Source organism: Pan troglodytes, chromosome 2 (genome assembly GCF_028858775.2).
Source record: "Pan troglodytes isolate AG18354 chromosome 2, NHGRI_mPanTro3-v2.0_pri, whole genome shotgun sequence".
In the NCBI taxonomy this organism is placed as follows: domain Eukaryota; kingdom Metazoa; phylum Chordata; class Mammalia; order Primates; family Hominidae; genus Pan; species Pan troglodytes.
In genome coordinates, this window is record NC_086015.1 from 197,543,377 (window position 1) to 197,564,958 (window position 21,582).

The window sequence follows — 21,582 nt, forward strand, 5'->3', positions numbered from 1 at the left end:
TGGGGATGACATCTCTTGACTCTGACGGGCCTCATCTCTCCTAGATTCCCTGGGACAGAGGGTGAAAAGCTACAAAGTGCACTAGTGTTTGCAAACATCCCTCTGGACACTTTTTGTGCAGGAACTGGAAGGGAAACCTGGTCAGCACGTGCTCCTATGGCCCTGGGGGATGTCACAGGTGTCTTGTGGAGTGGTGAGCCAATAAGAGCCGATCGGGATTGGTGGTGGATTTCCAGATCAGAGGTGTCTTGTGGAGCGGGGAGCTAATAAGAGCCGATCGGGATTGGTGGTAGATTTCCAGATCACAGGTGTCTTGTGGAGCGGGGAGCTAATAAGAGCCGATCGGGATCGGTGGTGGATTTCCAGATCCCTGTGGAGTCAGCTGAAGTTCTTTCCTGGGCAGACGTGGAGACCTGAAATTCTCCATTTCACTGTAAACTGGGCCAGTTGTCCAGAGAAACACACACGTTGCCATGAGCCTAACTTCTTGAGCGCCATGTGAGTATGTGTGTAGCAGGAAGGCCAGAGAAGGCAGGCATTCGTGTGACTGTGACTCGAGGAGGAGAATAACCCTGGAGCAAACAACTCAACTCCTAACCAGACCACACGCAGGAGGAGCTCCAGGGAGCCCCCAGACCCAGTGTGACCCATCGGTGTACCCCCGTGTCGCCTGCTGTAAGTGAGATTCTGAAGTTCAGCTGCCAGCTGACTGTGATGTTGATGGAGAATTTTACCACATTAGAAAGATACTAGATTCCGTTACACTTCATTTTCAATTAAAGGATCTCATCTCTGAGCTATTTCACTTCCCCTAAGTGAAGAATGAAAATTAAAAACAGATACAGGCATATCATGTCCATGGAAGGCTCCAGGCGGAGAGGCCTCCGATGAGCCGCAGACAGCTTGCTGGCAGGGAAGGGGGTGTGGCTGCACGGACCTCAGCAGTCAGGATGCTTCTGACCTGGCCAGCCAGGGTGCCCCAGGTCTCAGGGTCTCTCAGGGTCTCCAGATATAATAAAATCTCCTGTTCAGGCCAGAGTCTCCCATCCTGTCCACACCCACATATTCTCCTCCACCCCTGGCCACGGGGCCTTTGCACAGGCTGCCCGTGGGGGGACCGTCCTGGCTCATGGGGGGCAGGTCCCAGGTAAGTCCATCTTCAGAAGCCCCCATCTCCTCTGGGAAAAGCCCAGGATGGGGGATATTTGTGATGCTCTGGGTCTGGGTCTAGATGCTGATTACACAGGTATGTTCAGTTTGTGAAAATCCACCAAGCCATACACTATCATGTTCCCACTTTTCTGCACGTACACTTCCTATGCTTCAATTAAAAATTTTAAAACAAACTCTAGGGGTGAACACAAGGACCCCCAGGCACCAGATTTCTTTCTCTATCCCATATTAATAAGCTGATTTTAATGTTTTTAGAAGTCCAAAATTCTACATGATTTCATTCCTTAAAGGGCTAAACTTTTCAAAGCAAAGTTTGCAGTTTGGAAATATCCTTCTCTAAAAGGCTGAGCTTGCTGTGCTGGGGTCTTTCTTCCTTTTCCAGATAAAAATCACAAGTGAGACGCTGATGACGGCTCTTCTGTCTCCAGGAACTGAGCGGCATGATTTTCCTTCTCTCTTTCATAGCATCCCCAAAACCAGGCTGATTGACGGCTCTTAAGAAACCAGTTAAATGGTTTGAAGTCTTCTTTGAGGAGAGAACGCACCCTGCCTTCAGGAGCAGAAAATCAAGGGGAGAACTTTCATTTGAGGGGACATGCTGGGTCAAGCCGTAGCACAAACAAGAGAAACAAAAGAAGGGAAATCAACTTACATAATACTTAGGCGAGAGGGGCTATCTCAGCGGAGAACTATTCCCACGAAGTGAGCAGGCTGTGGACTAACTGAGTCTACAGAGGCCCGGAGGGGCCTGGGCACAGGGAAGGCTGTTCTTGGAGGACAGGTGGGGAGGATTTGGAGGAAGAGCCCTCTTGAAGGAAGCCCAGGGGTATGAATCGGAAATCCCCAGGGCTTTTGCCATGGCCAGTTGGATCTATCTTCCTGATTGTAGGAAGGTCCGGCACGACCTGCTTCTCTAGGGGAGAATCAGGCAGGTCAGGAAGAGGTAGGCACACCTTTCTCTAGGGCCAGAAAGAGCAATCACGGGAAAGCTCCATGGACCCAGGGGTGGAGGCAGAAAGATGAAATTCCCAGGTCCTCCAGTCCCATCATTCCCCAGCCCTGCTCCAGCCTGCCTCTTTAACACTCATTGGGTGCCTTCATCTGCATCAGGACGGCTTGGCTCCTCTTCTTGCAGCAGCAACAGCCAATGCAGGCAGCCAGGGAGCAGACCAGGGCGACAATGCCAATTACAATGGCGGCAATGGCCAGCCCGCTCTGGGCCTGGGTCATGCCCCAGACGCTGCGGTCATCAGTGACCTGAATGGTAGTCAGATCAGTGTAGTCTTCCACAGGGCTGGTTAGCTCAGTGGTAGAAGAGACGGATGTGGTGTCAGAGTAACTGGGTGTGTCTGGGTACCATGGTGTTTCTGGGTAACTAGGCACCTCGGGGACATGGACACTTGGAACAGCAATGTTGACATTGATGATAATGAGGGACTGGCCTCGGACATTGGCTGGGCTGAAACACACAGGTACAGTGTCCGTCCCTAACCTAGGCTGGTTGAGCAGGAGCCAGTTGCGGAGTGGAAGGATGTCTGAGTCACACCTCCAGGGATTGTCATACAGCCGCAGCTCACACAGTTTCCCCAGGTGATCGAAGATGCCGAGGGGCAAGTTCTCCAGCTGGTTGTTCTGCAGCTGGATGGCCATGAGGCCATTGACGTTGGCGAAGATATTCCCTGGGAGCTGTCTGAGGCGGTTGTTCTGCAGGGAGATGTTCTGCAGGTTGGCCAACATGCGGAAGACATTCCCGTCCAGGTCCTGCAGCGCGTTGGTGTGGAGGGACAGCTCCCGAAGCTCCGTTAGCCCGTTGAAGGCACCCGGGGAGATGAAGCTGATCTGATTGCGGCTAAGAATCAGGACCTGCAACTGGCGGAGGTTGCTGAAGACATTGTCGGGTAGAGAAGAGATGTGGTTGTCATAGAGCCAAAGCTCCCGCAGGTTGGGCATGGGCCCGAAGATCCCCGGAGAGAGCTCCTTCAGGGAATTCCCAAAGAGAGTAAGACGGTTGAGCTGGGGCAGCTGCATGAAGATGCTGGGTGGCAGCTGGGAGATGTGGTTGTTGGACAGGTAGAGTCTCTGGAGGTTGTGGTTGTTGTGGAAGAGACCAGGGGAGAGCAGTCCAATCTGGTTCTGCTGCAGAGCCAGTTCCTGCAGGTTAACAAGCCCATCAAAAGTGCCCATGGGGATATCCGTGAGCCTGTTCTCATACAGCCGGAGGACCTGGAGGTTGCCCAGGTGCTGGAAGACCCTGGGTGAGATGTGGGTGAGGCTATTCTTGCCCAGATTGAGCTTCGTGAGTCCTACCAGGTGGTCGAAGGCTCCGTCAGGGATGTATTCCAGGTGGTTGCCATGCAACTGCAGCTCCTTGAGGTTGCTGCACTGGGAGAAGTGGGCCGGCTGGATCTGCACCAGCTGGTTACTGGACAGAAGGAGAGACTCGAGGCTGTCCAGGCCCTGGAAGAGGCCGATGGGCAGAACCTGCAGCTTGTTGTTGGCGAGGCTGAGATAGCGCAGCGAGCCCAGGTTTCGGAAGGCCCCAGGCATGATGCGCGACAGCTCATTCTTCTCAATCCTCAGGGCGATGAGGGCTGAGATATTGAGGAACGGGGACTCATTGAGTTCAGTGATGTGCGTGTTGAGGATCTGCAGGCTCATGGCGTTCCAGGGCAGAGGGGTGGGCACTGCCACAATGCGTGCCCCGGTGCACTCCACCTGGGAGGCCCTGGAGCAGGTACACTCGCTAGGGCAGCCATGGTAGGCCAACCCTGCACCCCAGGCTTGGCAGCCCACCAGCAAAAGGAGATAATGCTTCAGTGGCATAGCCTGTGCAAGGGGAAAGAGCACACGTTAGTCAAGGTCCTCTAACCGACACTGGCAAGTTTTAAGCCAACATCAATTCGCAGTGCCAATGCTGGCTTGGCTTTGAACCCCATCATCACATACTGAACGCATGCTCTCTCTGCTCTGAACAGGAAGCCTCTGCACCTTTGCCCTGCCTTTCTGCTTCCATGCCTTTGCCCAGGCAATTCTCCCTACCTGGAATGTCCCTTGTCCTTATACAAAATTTTCCCATGCTTCCATGATGTCCAACTCCAGTGCAATAACCTTTAGGACACTTCCCAGATTCCATGAGTCCATCAGTTACCCTTCCATGAAGTCGTCTTCCCAGTCTCCATCATTGGCCATGGTGGCCTTGGATGTCATTCACTGTGTCCCTGTCTGTCTCCTTCCCCAGCCAATAAGCTTTCCATGGACAGGGAGTCCATCTTTCATCCCTACAGGTTCCTTAGGGCGGGAACTGTATCTTATCCATCTCTGTATCCCTCACATCATCTGAATGTGCTGGTTAAACACAGCCCTGTCAGGAGGAACACAAAGGCAATGGGAACAAATAAATAGGGCTGAACCTGGGGGAAGATGGTGAGGCCACAAACACGGTAGCCTGCCGGGAGGTGCAGCAGCGGCGGCAGAGTTAGGACCACAGAGCTGGGATCTGCCTGAATGACTACAGTGGAAGCAGCTCTTCCTCACCCTCGCCTGGGCCTGCCCAGCCCAGCCCATCACCACCAACCATCACTTAGCCATCTGCTAGCCCTTTCACCTGTGCTTCATCTAGCTCGAATTCAAACCACCCTCCCAGGAAAAGGCAATGACGTGTCTGCACCATGTCCTGCCTCGCTGGGAGAGGCTGCTGTGGCTTAGCTGGTGCCCGAAGCCAGCCTTATGGGTATAAGTCCCAGTTTCCACAAGAAACACTGGGGAGTCCTTGAGTAAGTTCCAGGAAACCTACTGAGATGTACTTTGAGCTAAAAGATGGTAGGTCAGGCGTGGCAATGTTCTGAAAATGGAGGCAAGTTCATGGAAATGTTGGTGTTTGAAATCACTGATGACAATGACATATATAACTGTGTGTGTGTGTATGTGTGTGTGTGTGTAAAATGTAGAGATATGGGACATGGGTGCTGGTCCCTATATGAATATTTAAGGATCACTAACAGTTTCACCTTGCATGAAGCTTGAGGCCTGCAAGCTTCAGCTCCCTCGTGTGTGAAGAGGGGATGGTAACTCCCGCCCCGCTCTTGGGGCTGTTGTGAGGAGCGAATGCGGAAAGGATGCAGGGTCATCCAGGCCAGTGCTGTGCAAATGCGTGCCTTGTTTCATGCTTATCCACAGCATGGACCCTATAGACTCCTCAAGTCAGGAGGGCCTCAAAGTGCTTCTGGTCTTGGCATTTGTAGTCAAGGAACTAAGAATTTCTGTGTATATGTGAGAGTATCCGCAACTTCCACCAAAGGTTCAAAGGTCCAAACTCCTGGAAGATGCAGCAATCACTGCCGGTCACTCATTCCCATCACTTTTTGGGGATGCAAGAAGCAAGGAAAGGCTTCTGAGCTTAAAGCCCAGGTCTCCAGACCCCTAAGGAAGTACTTTGAGTGTTAATGCTGTGTCTCCCTTTCCATGAGCAAAAATCCTGAGTCAGAGGAAGGAATTTCAAATGATGGCACAGAAGCCATCAATGGTTGGGTAAAGAAGGTATTTGGTCTCTGTCTGTGGCTCTGAACTCATGGGGTCTGGAGCCTGGCCCACGTCTCAGAGTAACCCAGGCTTCCTAATTTGGCCTCAGTCCCATGCACCCCTTCCCTGCCCCCTCAACAAGCTTACTCTGAGATAAAAACTTAAGCCCATTCCCCAACCACACAGACCTTGATTTTTTTTTTTTTTTTTTTTTTTTGAGATGGAGTCTCGCTCTGTCCCCCAGGCTGGAGTGCAGTGGCATGATCTCTGCTCACTGTAACCTCCACCTCCCAGGTTCAAGGGATTCTCCTGCCTCAGCCTCCCGAGTAGCTGGAATTAAGGCGCACGCCACCATGGCTGGCTAACTTTTTTTTTTTTTTTTTTTTTTTTTTTTTTTGAGACGGAGTCTCGCTGTGTCTCCCAGGCTGGAGTGCAGTGGCGCGATCTCGGCTCACTGCAAGCTCCGCCTCCCAGGTTCATGCCATTCTCCTGCCTCAGCCTCCCAAGTAGCTGGGACTACAGGCGCCCGCCAACACGCCCGGCTAATTTTTTGTATTTTTAGTAGAAACGGGGTTTCACCGTGTTAGCCAAGATGGTCTCGATCTCCTGACCTCGTGATCTGCCCACCTCAGTCTCCCAAAGTGCTGGGATTACAGGCATGAGCCACCGTGCCCAGCCAAGACCTTGATTTTTTTACTTGTTCACAGCCCATGGAAGCCCTGACCTGCTATACTTTTACATTAAGAACTTGACTAAGCATATAGAACAATGGAAACAAGAAAGGAAAAAGAATACCTTGTCCAAAGGCATCTAGATGCAAAGGAATGGGGCCAGGTTATGCTAGGGACACATCTGAAAAAAAGAAAAAACTTATATAGACAAATGTCAGGTCCAGAACCCAGCAACAGAAAACAAGCTGCCTAAACAGAGTACACACAAAAAAGTGGCTCAATATTCACCCTAAGAGAAGACTTAGGACTTTTTACTGACGATAACAAAAGAAGGAGGCTGCCCACAAAAGCTAGTGTGGTCTGAGACTGGATTAATAGAAGTATCACATGTGGAAAGAAGGAGGTGATGGTCTCACCCTACACTGCCCTGACGTGGCCACACCTGTAATGCTGGGCTCAGTTCCACTCTGAACTTCAAAAAGGCTAATGGCAACCTGACCTCCTAAAGAATTCTAGAGGATGGTGAGGGGGTCTAGAAAGCAGAACATCTGAGCATCCATTGAAGGAACTGTGTCAGCACCCTAACACATGGTGAGAAAAAAATTAAATTAAAATTAAAATGAAGGAGCTGTGGATGAATAAATAACCAGAGGAGGAGATGCTGTGAGGAGTCTACAATCACTTTCCTAGCATCCCTGAAGGGCTGCCATGGGATACAGAAAGAACCTAGTTCAGTGTGGCTTCAGAGGTCAAGCAGGTGCAGAAGTTATAGAGTAGCAGATTTCAGTTCACACTGAAAATGGACAACCTCACAGAGGGAGTAAGCTTACTGTCACTGGAAGCAATCAAGCAGAGGCTAAAGCAACCACTTGGCAAGCAAGCTGTAGAGAAGATTCCCACGCCTGGTAGGGTATTGGACTGGAAGACAACTGGTGTCCTGTCCATTCCTAAGACCTTAGGATTCTAAGGCTGAGTTTCAGGGCATGAGAAAACAATCTGTCCACCAAGACAACGGTGCCTGTACTCTTAGGGGTCTGCATGGACAGTGTGGGTATTTGCCCATCTCTTTGGTGTAAGTGTATGTGAGATATTTACTGCCTGGGCTGACGTGCAAAAGGTGGAGCTTGAATTGCTCCTGGAGACAAGCTGGCTGGCACTTATATTTAATGTACACTCATATACCCAGCGTGCTTCAAAACGGTGTCACAGCCCAAGTGTCAGAGACTAAATTAAGTGCACATCACCTGGCCAGCCCAGGGCAATCTTGAGTTTCCCCATCTATGAAGGACAGTGTAGGATGAGGCACCCTCTGAGGACCCATCTTTATGTGGCTTTCTCTGAGTCTGCACTCCCCAGCTGGGGAGGGGCATCAAGCCAGCCCAGGAAGGGCTTGTGCCAGGGAAGGTGCCCCTTGACCTGAGAGGACTGCACAGATAATTCCCTATGGGAACAGGGCCACCACTGTCTAAAATGGGCCACACTCAGCATGACAAATATTGCAAGAACTTGCAGATTTTCCTCTGTATAAATCCTCACATCTGCAAAACCCATCCCAGCACCACATGCAGCAGTTTCCTGTTTTCCGGCACTTTCGACTGCTGCGGCTGGCGGCCAGGGCTCCACAGGGCCTCCAAAGGGCTCCCCTGAAACCCGGCTGCAAAGCCCGCAGGGGAGGGAGGGGCCACAGAACTGGGACTGACAGCTGGGCCCTTGGATTCTCAGCACGTGATGCCAGCTCCTGCAGTGGCCGCAGCCTCTAGGAGCCCAGCACCTGGAGGCCTAATAGCCCACGCTGCCTGGTGCCGCTTGGCAGCTCTGACAGATGGCAGTTAAAGGGCCACAAAGCTGCCCTAATTATAACTTCTCCCCCAGGCAGCCAAGAGCGTCGTCAATCACTTCAGTGACTCAGTCCAGCCCCTGTCCAGCTCCTGGGAAGGGGGAATAGCCTGGCATCTATCACTGGCCCATGAAGTCAGCAAGCCGAGCAGACAAACCGAAGGACAGCCTGACAGCTGTCCTGGGCGCTCTGATGCATTCCCTCCCCGTGAGCAGTAGCGCACGGACCAGGGCTCTCGGCTTTGGGTCTCAGCAGAAGCACCGTGACTCACGAGCAAACACATAATTAGCCTCTTAGCCCTGGGCTTTGTTAGTTGGTGGGTTGGGACATTTTTGGTTTAATACCATCGTTCACATTCCCTGAACACGAGGTTTCCTGGAAGGAGACTCCTCCTTATTTTAATGACACAGAGCATAACTTTTGGAGGGAGGCTGGAAGACCAGCGTTCTACTCTGGTTGACACTAAGTTGAAGTGTGAGCTTAGGGAAGTTCTCCAGGCCTCAGTTTCCCCTTCAGTAAAGACTTCCAAGGGCCCTTGGAGCTCTGCTATCTTCTGATGTGAGGCAGGAAGGAAATTTGGCCTGAAGCCCCTCATTCTCCTCATCTTCTCTTCCCCAGAGGACCTGCTGGACCTCCAGCAGGGCCGCCCGGCCCGGCTCCAGCTTCATGCTGAGGCCTGAGGAACTCGTGCCCATCTTTTCAGGCCCACCTGCCTCCAAGTTTCCCAGCCAGGGCAATCCCACTTAGTAATCAGCATGTCCGCACACAGCCAATAGCCGTTCCATGGAACCCAGGGACTGGGAGGGGCCTCTGGGAGCTTCTGGTCCTGCCCACTCCCAGTGCACCTGGGGAAACTGAGACCCAGAGAGGGGCTGTCTCTCCCTGGCTTCTGCCTTCTCCCCACAGAGGGCTGCCCAGTCATGGCCTTGTCTGCAGAGAGATGTCACCCAGCAAGCCTGAGGGCTCCCGAGGAAGATGTCAGGCTTGGAGCAGCCAGGGTCTGTCCCCACTGCCCACAGCTGGTGCTGACCTCAATCACGCGCTCATGGGGGCTCAGGCCAGTGGGTCTGCCTGAGAGGCTTGGCCTGAAGCTCGGGCCTCGGTGCCTCCAGACCTCCCCATCTCACCAAACATCCCCTCTCCTGGGGCAGCACATAAAATCACCTGGCTTGTTTAATAGAACTGACCTCATAGCGTTGCTGCTGTGAGGATTAAACGAGTTAATGCATGTGAAGCACTTGGGTGAGTTCTTGGCACAAAGTGAGGACCCAATAAACGTTTGTGACGATTGTTATTTTTGTTGTTGGGTAAAAATCAGAATCTCTGGAGACTCCACCCGCAGAGATCCTGATCCCTAGATCTCAGCGGGGCCCAGGATTCTGCATGTTTTACAAACTTCCCAAGTGACTCCAATGCAGGAGTCCACAGAACATGCTCAGAAACACCACGTGAGGTCTAGACTAGCCGAGAACCCAGGCTCAGACCCTTTGTCACTGACCGCTGAGAATGAGAGGATCCAGGATGGGGGAGGCCGCAGATCCTTCCACAGGCCTGGCCTCATCCCTCTACCAATATTTCTCTCAGCGGCCCCTTCCGCGTCCCCATCAGGAACTGCAGTTTGTGCTGAGTTGAACCTGGCCATAGAAGCTGCTTCCAGAAACGGTACTTAGAGCCTGGAGCATCAGAGGTGCAAGAGCTCTCTGAGTGCACCTAGTCAAACCGTCTGCTCATTTTGTAGTTGGGAAAGCTGAGGGGGTCCCCAGGGAGCAGGAGACTTGCCCAAGGTCACACAGTCCGTTGGGGACTCCTGACACCCGATCAGGGCCCCTAACTACAGAGTTTGGCAAATCCCTGAGCCTCATCACCGGGATTTGGGACCTTGACAACCACACGCCTGGCAGGGCCTGGGATTGGGGAGGAGGTGGATTTGCACCCTCCAGCTTAAATCAACTGAGGCTCATACAATCCACCTTCCCCCTGCCCAGCATGATTCGCCAAGGGCAAGTGCTTATTTCAACTACCAGGCTGCGTGGGTTCAGGGATTTCTTCTTTAAGGCTGCTCTGATGCTGGTGTTTGTTCAATTCCACCTGAGTCTCCTGGAGGACTGTAGGGAAGGGACAGAGGGGTCACCAGAAGGGGTTGACCCCTGTAATCTCAACAACAAGGCTGGAGATGGAGTCAAGGCTGCAGATGGATTTGTGATGAGGGGTGTGTGGATTTTTATTTTTTTATTTTTATTTATCAATTTTTTTTGAGACGGAGTCTTGCTCTGTCACCCAGACTGGTGTGCAGTGGTGTGATCTCTGCTACTGCAAGCTCTGCCTCCCGGGTTCACACCATTCTCCTGCCTCAGCCTCCCAAGTAGCTGGGACGACAGGTGCCCGCCACCACACCCAGCTAATTTTTTGTATTTTAAGTAGAGACAGGGTTTCGTCGTGTTAGCCAGGATGGTCTTGATCTCCTGACCTCGTGATCCTCCCGCCTCGGCCTCCCAAAGTGCTGGGATTACAGGCGTGAGCCACCACGCCCGGCCAGTGTGTGGATTTGAAACTGGGACAGCTGCACCTTTACCTGTGTCTCTGCTCAAATGCAGAGGCAGGACCTGGGGCCAAGGTCACAGGCCCCTGATTTGGGGACACTCCACCCCAAACAGAAAGCATCCTTGAACTCCAAAGCAAGACTGGCCACACCCTCACCCTCCACCTTGATCAAGCGGGGACCCGCGTCTCTCATCTCTCATGGCCCTTCAAAGCCAACATGTTGCTTATTGTTTGAAAACAGAAAATCAGTTAAAAAGCGCAATTCCTTTCCAGCCCTTCTGTTGGGGATCCTCCCAGGTCTGGCTTCCTGCAGAGACCAGAGCAGGACTGTCATTAGCCTGGCAAGGGTAGCAGGAGAAACTGACAAACCGCCCAGCAGAACAGGGAGAACTGCCCCAAAAGGGCTCTTATGACAGCAGCCACGGGCTACAAACAGCCCCCTTCTCAGGCAGGCACCTGGGATCCCAAAGTAGAGAGAAATGGATCAGCCCCTGATCAAAGCATCTGGAAGCAGGTTCTAATTTCTGTGTCCCAAAGCCAAGAGAGGCCATAAATCTGAAGCAGCAGTGACTCCTTTGTGGTCAGGATTCAGGGCAGCAAATTGCCATGTGTGATCACAGTCTGCTTACTGGCAGGACTGAGTCGGGACAGCTCCTCCCCCACCCCTTATTCTCCACGGCTGGATCTACTTCTACCTCGCCTCACCACCCCTCCATTTACTGAGCGAGCTAAGGGAGTGTTCCCTAGCCCTGGGAAGAACCTTCCATGACCTGACTTTCTGTGGAATCTATCCAGAACTTTCCCTGGCCCCGAACCCTCTCACATGCCTGCCTCATCACTGCTGAGCCCGCCCAGCTGACTCAAGACCACAGGCAAATTGGGGTGTCTGGCCCTGAATTTACTCCAGATGTTCAGTCTGTGCAGAATGAAGGAAGTGCCAGCCGTTAGAGCACTTCTAAATTAAGGAGCCAGTGGCACCAACACATCTGAGAGCTGCCCAAGATAAAGTGACGCATCCCAGATAACCCCAAAGGAGAAGTTGGCACATGGCAGACAGGCACCCGGCACCTGCAGCTGGAGCACACGTGTCATCCCAGAGAGAGTGCAGCTGCACCGAGGTGATGCCCTGGGCCGGGGAGGTGGAATGGCTCTTGCACTTTGGCAGGGGTGGGAGAGTCCTGAAAGCTCTGGTTTTCCACAGTTGGTTTCTTGGCCCCAGGTCCTGCCTCTACGTTTGAGCAGAGACACGGGTCAAGGTGCAGCCATCACAATTTCAAATCCACATACCACCTCATCACAAATCCATCTCCTGCCCTGACTCCCTGCTCAAAGCCTCCAGGCTCCACAGAGGCCGACGCTTCCAGCAGGAGAGAGGGGAAACTGCCAGCATAGTGTCCCCTAAGCCACACTGTTGGAGCCTGAACAATGCTGAGCCCATGTCTGAATTCCAAATTGGAACTGCAAACCAGGGACCAGCACATCTGCTGAAGTTACACTTGCAGGAGTTATCCATCTATGCAAAGCAGACAGCTCTCTTGCCTGGGAAACCCCCATGAAGGAAGGTCTTGGACAGAGCCAAATGCGGGGCAGACCACTGGGGGCCACCAGGGTAAGTGCCAGGAAAGATGGCACAGGCTCAAATAATCTGAACCTTAAAAAGAAAAGTTCTTCCCCCAGTGGATCTAGATTCCAGAAAGGTCAATCCAGTGACAAGGGGGGTGATAATTTAGTCCACTTTCAGCCCAACTTGCTGGTCTCAGACATCTCAGCACCCCAGGTTGACATCATGAGCTGCTCAGGGCAAGGGGCATAAGAGGCTGTTGAGGCATCAGCAGAGGGGCTGGTGGTCCTGGTGTCCAGGCAGTGAGGGAGACAGGCTTGCACCCCTCCAGCACAGGCTTCTTCTGTCCCTGTCCCGAGAGCATCCCCAGGCACACGTCAGCTCTGCCCCTTCTGGGGTCTCCCAGGGGAGCAGGTCCAGCAGAAATGGGAAGGGGCTGGCCGGGCCCTCTAAGCAGAGAGGAGGGACGGGGGTGGCTCGCCTACTTACCAGCAGCTCGGCGCCCGCCCACCGTGGACAAGAGGGAGCCTGAGAGGAGGACGAGGGACGGCTCAAGGCTGCAGCATGAGTGTGGCTCGCCTCAGCTGTCCCGGTATTTAAACTATCCCGGGCGTGAGTCACTGCAGAGGGCAGTGTTGGCCCTGGGAGGGGGGACTGTGGGCCACAGTGCAGTGCCTGCATGTCCTGGGCTGACACTGCAGGGGACACAGCTGGCATCCCTAAATGTAAGGGGTTTGCTTCAACCGTATTTAAAAACTCAGGACACATTTTCCTCTTTCCTTCTTTCCCCCAGTGTTTCTTTTGAATTCCTTCACTGCATTGGCCACCGTGAGAGGGGAGTTTACAACGACCCTGTAACCCCCTCCCTAAGTGACTGTGGACCCCCTGCTGCCCTGCCCCGGCCAAGGAGACAAGGACCCCGAGAAAGGGATGGAGCAGGATTCAGGGGCGTTTCTTTGCTCCTAGAAGTATTGGCAAGTGCTTCTCCCTGTGGTTCTAGAAAACTCATTCATTCGTCTCTTTCTTTCTTTCTTATTTTAAACTTTTTCTTTGGCTTTAAATTTACAATTAACGTGATTCATCTGTTGTTAACATTTTGGAAGAAGCATTTGCTTTAGATTCCAAGGAAAAATATAATTACAACCACTGTGTCCCCTCTAAAAACAGCATTTCCGACTTCCTTGTGATGCTGGGGTCTTTGCCATTACTGCTGCTCTGAGAGGTGCAGGCACACACATCTCTGGCTTGGGGACGGGCAATCAAGGGGCATATTTGGGCGTGAGGAGCTTCCCTATGCCCCTCACCTCTGCATTACAGCCCACACACTGCTGCCCTCTCTACCCCCCTCCCCAGTGGGGACAAAACTGTTTCTATTTGTGGTATCCCCAAAAGGGCCTGGGGAAGAGGATACAGGAATCACAGTTGGAGGGGAGGGAAGGCTTCCAAACCCCGGCTTCTCCTCCGAGATGGAGCCTCAACAAGGCCTGAGCTGCCCCAGGCTGAAGCCACCCTGCCTTTGCCTGGCTCGGTTTACCCTCTCAGCTAAGTGGGGAGAGTGATATTTACACACAGTGCCTCATGGAGTGCCAAGAGGCTTAATTAATATTTGCGCTGTGTTTTGAGATCTGCGATGAAAGGAAGATATAAAAGTGCGTAGTGTTATTACTGAAATAGTTGCTTGGGTGGCTTGTCATGGTCAAGGCCTACAGCCTGAATCATGCCACATTCCTCCTCGCCGTGGCACCGTGATTCAGAGCCAGAAACAAAAAGTGTCTTGTCCACTAAATAACAGGAGCCCAGGAGGGGCAGGCACTGCTTGGAGTGGCTCCACACAGCTTGAAGCCCCATCCCTTCCCCCACCAGCCTTGTTCCCACGTGGAGAACACCTTCCCTCTTACTGCCCTGGTTCCTCCATGTTCCCAAATCAGGTACTTTAACTTTTCTCTTTTTTTTTTTTTTGAGACGGAGTCTCACACTGTCACCCAGGCTGGAGTGCAATGGTGTGATCTCGGCTCACTGCAACCTCCACCTCCTGGGTTCAAGCGATTCTCCTGCCTCAGCCTCCTGAGTAGCTGGGATTACAGGCACACACCACCAGGCTCAGCTAATTTTTGTATTTTTTGTAGAGATGGGGTTTCACCGTGTTAGCCAGGATGGTCTCGATCTCCTGGTCTCGTGATCCGCCCGCCTCAGCCTCCCAAAGTGCTGGGATTACAGACGTGAGCCACCGCGCCCGGCCACTTTAACTTTCTTTCCATAGAACCTACAAGAATAAGAATATCCCTCTTTTTCCTCTTCCATCCTCCCTAATCCTGGCACCCAAGCGCTCTGTGTCAGGCACTGTGCTGGGAGTGGTGGACAAGACAGGGATGAATCGGCTGCATTTAAAGATGGCTATTTGGGAAGCACCTGCTGTGAACCAGAGACCCCTTGGGTACCTCACTGCAGCTCTCCATCATTTCACCTCCACCAGCTTTCTCGGCCTCACCACGTGACATTTGGAGGCAGATAATTCTTCATTGCAGGAGCTGTTCTATGTGTCGCAGGAGGCACCATGGCATCCCTGGCCTCTGCCCTCTAGATGCCAGCAGTACCCCCCGATCCAAAAGTAACAAAATGTCTCTAGACATTGCCAAATGTCCCCAGGAAGGGGGATTTTACACACACACACACACACACACACATATACACACACACACGCGCGCACGCACACACACACACACGCACCACACACTCACGGTTGAGAACTACTGATCTGCCAAATAGTCCTGTGAGTGGCAGTAATTACTCCCATTTCGCAGACAAAAAAACTGAGGCCCAGGCCCATTAACTAATTTCCCTGCAGCCATATGCTAAGTGACAGAGCCAGAGTCCAAGCCCAGCCTGTGGGCTCCATGCCATCTGCACACCACTGGATCCTGTGCTTGGGCACACAACCCCCATGGACGGAAGTTCGGACTGACGCAGAGCGGGGCTGGGAGAAGATGGAAGAAGTGAGGTCACTGACAGATCCTTCCTCGGGGCAAGCTTGAGAATGTGGTAGCATTTCAAGGGATGGACCTGGGGTGTCATGCAGAGGGTGACCTTAAAAGATGAGCAGGCTCAGCCAGGCACAGTGGCTCACGCCTGTAATCCCAGCACTTTGGGGGGCCGAGGCGGGCGGATCACAAGGTCAGGAGATCGAGACCATCCTGGCTAACACGGTGAAACCCTGTCTCTACTAAAAATACAAAAAATTAGCCGGGCGTGGTGGCGGGCGCCTGTGGTCCCAGCTACTTGGGAGGCCGGGGCAGGAGAATCACTTGAACCCAGGAGGCGGAGGTTGCAGTGAGCCCAGATCCCGCCACTGTACTCCAGCCTCAGCGACAAAGCAAGACTCTGGAAGGTGAGGGGAGAGGGTAAAGGAAAGCCATCCAGTCAGAGTGAGCAGGAGAGAGAATGTGGCTGGAGCCCAGGCTGTGTGGCAGGGCCTCACTGAGGACTGGGATGCTCCCGAAGAGTGAAGTCCTCTGGAGGCAGTAGGGAGCCACCAGGAGTTCTGGAGGAGGGACAGGCCCAGGTGGAGCCATGCTGTAGGAAGTGTGCTATGGGGGTGCGGGGGGGTCCAGCCTTCACAGAGAACTCTCTCTGGCCTTCGTGACAGCGCGTGGGTTTCCACACCGTAACCAGGCCGTGCAGGAAGGAGCAGTTCCCCAGGTTGGAGGTGCCGTGGAGATCGGGCTGCAGGACTCCGGGTTTCCACACATGGAGGCCCTCTCTTCCCCAGAGAAGCACCTTCTCCTATGGAGGAAGCAAGGCAGCCCCCAGTCAGCCCCCAGAACAGCCGCTCCGTTCCACTAATGAAGGGACGGGACATCTATTATTATTGGAAGGGAAAGCCTGATTTACCACCCGCAGGCCCTGTAACCTCAGGGCTCACTTTCCAGCCCCCCTGGGAGAACCAGAAGAGCTGGGGTCGCCCCAGGGCTTCAGGGAACGCTGCTATCTCCCGCCCTCGCATGTGTCTCTATTCTAGTTAACAAGCACAGAATCGGGCACTGGAGGCCGTGGGACCCAGCCTCCCCTCGGTGGGGCAAACCCCTCCACAGCACCCTCCGTAGCTGGTGTTAGGATCCCTGCTCAGTTCACCTCAGGGGTGGGGACACTGTGACCACACCATTATGTCCCCTGCTGGAGCAGCAGAATAAAAAAGATGGAGAATGCCTCGGGCTGGTAAGGATGACAGCGGTCTCACACTCTGTTGATGGGAATATAACCTGGTAGACCAAGAGCCATGAAAATTCAAAAACCCAGGCATGGTGGCTCACGCCTGTAACCCCAGTGACTGGGGAGGCTGAGGCAAGAGAATCGCTTGAGGCCAGGAGTTTGAGACCAGCTTGGACAGCATAGTGAGACCCCAACTCTCCCCCACCAACAAAAAAAGAAACTCAAAGTGTGTAAACCCCCACATACACAGACATGACGGTGGATGTTCATACAGCGATACGTTCAAGCATGCTCCAGGCAGCAAGACTGGCAACAGCAGATCACTGTGAACCACTCAGATGTCTGTCTGCAAGACAGTGGCTGCACACATCATGAAAATCCATACCAAACAGCCAGTTTTAAAAGATGAGACAGATACATCTTTATTTGCAGAAGAAAAACATATCAGATGTATTGAGCATAAAAGCGAGTCACAGATTAATATATATAATACAATTGCGCTTACTGGCTTAAGAAAAAAAGACGTAAATGTACAACTCCTCAGTTATACCTCAACACATGGGAAAGAGTCAGGAAAACAATCTTTCTATCTGTCAATCATGATCACACAAAAAGCCAGAAGACGGTACGAAACATCAGTCATCCCACTGAATGGCCCTCGGTGTCTACAGAGTCAGCCTGGGATGGCCATCCAGGGCTCTCGTCTCCGCCTGGTTCCCTCCCACCTCTCTCCTGCCCGAGTGCCCCTCCATCTGCTCTCCCTTCAGGAGGCAGAAAAGGCCATGAGAGCCGCAAGGTCCCAAGGGGCAGCCAGTGGTCCCCAGCTCATTCCCGGGTCCTGGCTGTTCTCTGAAGGAGGAATTTTAGGTTGTTCCTCAGAGCAGCATATCTGAAGGACACACAGGCATCCCTTTTGCTCACGAGGACAGCCTCTAATAACAGGACTGTGTTGGAGCATTCGGCCACCTGAGTCTCTGTGGATGTATTCAGTTTTATAGAAAACTTTCCCTGACACGGCTTAAGAGGAACAAGAAAGAGCAATGCAGGTGTGAGAAATTTCACCCAGCTATATGGTGTGTGTCTGTCCGTGTGTGTTTGTATCACACATATATACACACACACGGGTGTCTTTGTCTATCTATATATAAATGTATAGAAAAAGATCTAGAAAGACACATACAAAATTGCCACAGCAGTGGCGGCAGGGAGCAGTGATAAACAAGGCTGTTTATAACTATGTGTTGTTTCATGTTTCATTTAAACAAACATGCATTCCTGAATTACATCCGGTAAGTAATTAGAACAACTATTTTGAAATATAAAAATAAGGTTCTTTTTTTTTTTTTTTCTTGAGATGGACTCTTGTTCTAGCTCCCAGGCTAGAGTGCAGTGGCACGATCTAGGCTCACTGCAGCCTCTGCCTCCCGGGCTCAAGCGACTCTCCTTCCTCATCCGAGTAGCTGGGATTACAGGCACACACCACCACGCCTGGTTAATTTTTTTGTATTTTTAGTAGAGATGGGGTTTGGCCATGTTGCCCACGCTGGTCTCGATAAGGTTCTATTTTTTACATCTTTTTCTTAAACTGAAACCTGCCTCCCTGGGCCCTCCACACTGGGCTCTCCTCCAGCCTTTGGGCCCCATGGTGCCTGCCCTTGCCCGTGTGAGGCCCATCCATTCCAAAGCCTTCTCCTCTCCTGCACCCTTGGAACTGCCCCACACAGGCCCTCCCCGCAACCGTCCTGATGGGTCACCGGGGAGCCCCGCATTCGCTCAGTAACTGAGCGTCCGGTAAGCGGCAGGCCCTGAGCCAAGTGCTGGTGTACAGAAGTTAACCCACTCTAAGGGGCTCACACACATGAACCATCAGCTTCCAGCGTAAGGCCCGTGTGGGATTGGTGCTGTCATTCAATGAGCTTTGGCAAGTGTGTAATGATATGTATCATCATCATATATCATACAGAGTATGTACACCACACGGAATGTTTTTTTCATGGTAAAAAATGAAACGTTTATAGACTGAGTGACATGTCCAGTGGAGTCAATGTCTAGTGGAGAAGGAGGGAAAGAAAAGAGGAGAAGAAAGGAGAGAGGAGGGGAGGGGAGGGGAGGGGTTAGGGGAGGCTGGAGGGGAGGGGAGGGGTGAGAGGAGGCTGCAGGGGAGGGGAGGGGAGGGAAGGAGAGGGTAAGGGGAGGGAGGAGAGGGAAGGGGAGGGGAGGAGAGGGGAGGGGAGGGGAGGAGAGGGGAGAAGAGGGGAGGGAGGGGAGGGGAGGAGACCAGACTCTTTTCTTCTTGAATCAGGCCCCTAACGCCCGCCTAGCGCTCAGCAGGAGCAAAAGGGCTTTTTCTGTCACAGAAGGAGCTCAGGTTCCCTGATGGCTTCCAAATCCCAGCCCCGTCCATCCCTGACCTGCCACTTTGAGCCTCCTTGTCCCCATGTATGAGCTCAGATAACAACCTGCCCCACTTGACTGATGAAAGGATTAGAAGGAGAATTGTGTGTGAAATGCCCAGCTCAGGGCTTGATCACAGCAGATTCCCTGTCAGTGGGAATGCGCCTCCCACTCCTGTCTTTCCCTGTTTACAGGGTTGTTGCTGCTTTGTCAGCAGGAAAAAGGCAGCCTTTGAGGAAATGACTTATTCCTACTTATCCCAAAGAGGTAAAATTTAGTCTCTATAAAGTACTACACACCATCCTCATACAGGAAGAATGAAGCCAGAAACACTAAAAATATATAGAATAATAATAATGGGACAAACAAGCAGTCACCTTCTTAAAATCCCCAGTGACAACTCCCAGACTCATGTCCTGCCATACCCGGTAATTAGTGATGTTTCTCCAAAGGCAAGTTTCGTAAGATGGCCCTTGGTCCCCGGCCTCCCTTCCTCATGGTGATGATGTGTTCAGAGTCAGGAGTGTCCCAGGTAGGCTGTTTGGTCACAGTGTCGAGCCTGGGAGCAGTGGGTGGGGGAGAGAGGAGTTCACGCATAAGAAAGCAACCCTCCGACCAACAACTGCTTTTAAAAATGGGCCAAGGATCTGAACAGACATTTCTCCAGAGAAGATATACAAATGGCCAATGAGCACACGCAAAGATGCTCAAATCACAGTCATGTGGGTTGCTATCCAAACAACAGACAATAACAGGCGTTGGCAAGGATGTGGAACACTGGGACCCTCGTATGCTGTGAGCAGGAATGTAAAAATGGTACAGCCGCTGTGAAAAACAGCGTGGCAGTTCATTGAAAAGTTAAACATAGATGACCGTGCGATCCCATCATTCCACTTCGGGGTGTGTACTCCAAAAAACCGAAAGGAGGGACTTGAACGGATATGTGTGCCTCTGTGTTCACAGCAGTGTTATCCACAATAGCTAAAAGGTGGAAGCAGCCCCCAGGTCCACCGACAGAGGAATACAGATAAGCACGATGTGGTCTAGCCAGACAACGGAATATTATCCAACTTTTACAAAGAAGGAAAGGCCGGGAGCGGTGGCTCACACCTGCAATCCCAGCACTTTGGGAGGCCAAAGTGGGCGGATCACCTGAGGTCAGGAGATCGAGACCAGCCTGGCCAAGATGGTGAAACCCTGATTCTACTAAAAATACAAAAACATGAGCCGGGTGTGGCGGCAGGCGCCTGTAGTCCCAGCTACTCGGGAGGCTGAGGCACGAGAATCGCTTGAACCCGGGAGGTGGACGGTTGCAGTGAGCCAAGATCACACCACTGCACTCCAGCCTGGGTGACAGAGTGAGACCCTGTCTCAAAAAAAATAAAAATAAAAAGGAAGAAAATTCTTCCTTAGACATTGTGCTAAGTGAAATAAGAGAGCCACAAAAGGACAAACACTTTATGATTCCTTTGATAAGAAGTATATAAAATAGTGAGGCAGAAACTAGAATGGTGGTTTTCAGGAGCTGGGAGAGGAGTGGGGGATGGGGAGTTAGTTTTTAATTAGGGACAGAGTTTCAGTTTGGAAAGATAAAAAAATCTTTGAAGATGGATGGTGATGGTTGCACAAAAATATGACTGTACTAATGCCACGGAACTGTGCCCTGAAAATGATTAAAATAGTAAATTTGGCTGGGCGCGGTGGCCCATGCCTGAAATCCCAGCACTTTGGGAGGCCGAGGCAGGAAGATTACCTGAGGTCAGGAGTTCGAGACCAGCCTGGCAACATGGTGAAACCCTGTCTCTACTAAAAATACAAAAATTAGCCAGGACTGGTGGCACACGCCTATAATCCCAGCTACTCAGGAGGCTAAGGCAGGAGAATTACTTGAGCCCAGGAGGCGGAGACTGCAGTGAGCTGAGATTGTGCCACTGCACTCCAGCCTGGCTGACAGAGCAAGACTCTGTCTAAAAAGAAAAAAAAAAAAGGAAATTTGATGTGTATTTTGCCACAATAAAAATTTGGAAAAATTGATACATTTTATGTTATGTAGATTTTACCACACACACACAAATCAAGCATCAAATGAAATCATGCTGGAGAAAGTTGAGGACCACCATTTTGCTGGTGAAATGTTCTATGACATTAAAAATTAGTCCTTTCTGAAAACATTAGGTATTTTTTTAAAAGACTACAGAAACCCAATCTAAGCAAGCTGGTCCCTGGTTCAGTGTGGACAGGAACCGGTCATAGAGCTCACCTCGCTGCTCTGGGATGAACTCAGCTCCCCTCACCCCACAGGCATGTGCTGAGGTGACAGGAATATGAGCCATCTTTCCTTCCTTCCTCTATAATTTTGTCTTTTTTTCACATTTTTCTGTAGCTGATGAGTTTTATAATGGAAAAACATTCCTTGGAGTCTCTCTTATTTTATTTTATTTTATTTTATTTATTTTATTTTTGAGACAGAGTTTTGCTCTTGTTGCCTAGTCTGGAGTGCAGTGGCGCGATCTCAGTTCACTGCAACCTCTGTCTCCCAGGTTCAAGCGATTCTCCTGCCTCAGCTTCCCAAGTAGCTGAGATTACAGGCACCCACCACCATGCCTGGCTAATTTTTGTGTTTTTAGTAGAGACAGCATTTCACCATGTTGGCCAGACTGGTCTCGAACTCCTGACCTCAA

The 21,582-nt window shown here is 51.8% G+C and overlaps 1 protein-coding gene across 2 annotated transcripts; it reads right to left on the reverse strand.

The window, feature by feature from the left end:
• Positions 1-1,126: 1,126 nt before the first annotated feature.
• Positions 1,127-12,859, reverse strand: LRRC15 (leucine rich repeat containing 15). Of its 2 annotated transcripts, XM_003310187.5 has the most exons (3): positions 12,791-12,859; positions 6,487-6,543; positions 1,127-3,999 (listed from the first exon to the last, which is right to left on the reverse strand). In XM_003310187.5, exons 2-3 carry the CDS (start codon positions 6,499-6,501, stop codon positions 2,251-2,253), a joined length of 1,764 nt encoding a protein of 587 aa, XP_003310235.4. In that variant the 5' UTR covers positions 6,502-6,543; positions 12,791-12,859; the 3' UTR covers positions 1,127-2,250. The 2 variants fall into 2 exon arrangements, with proteins under 2 accessions (XP_003310235.4, XP_001147414.5); XM_001147414.6 differs by lacking the exon at positions 6,487-6,543 and having other exon boundaries at positions 12,791-12,853.
• Between the last annotated feature and the right edge of the window lie 8,723 nt (positions 12,860-21,582).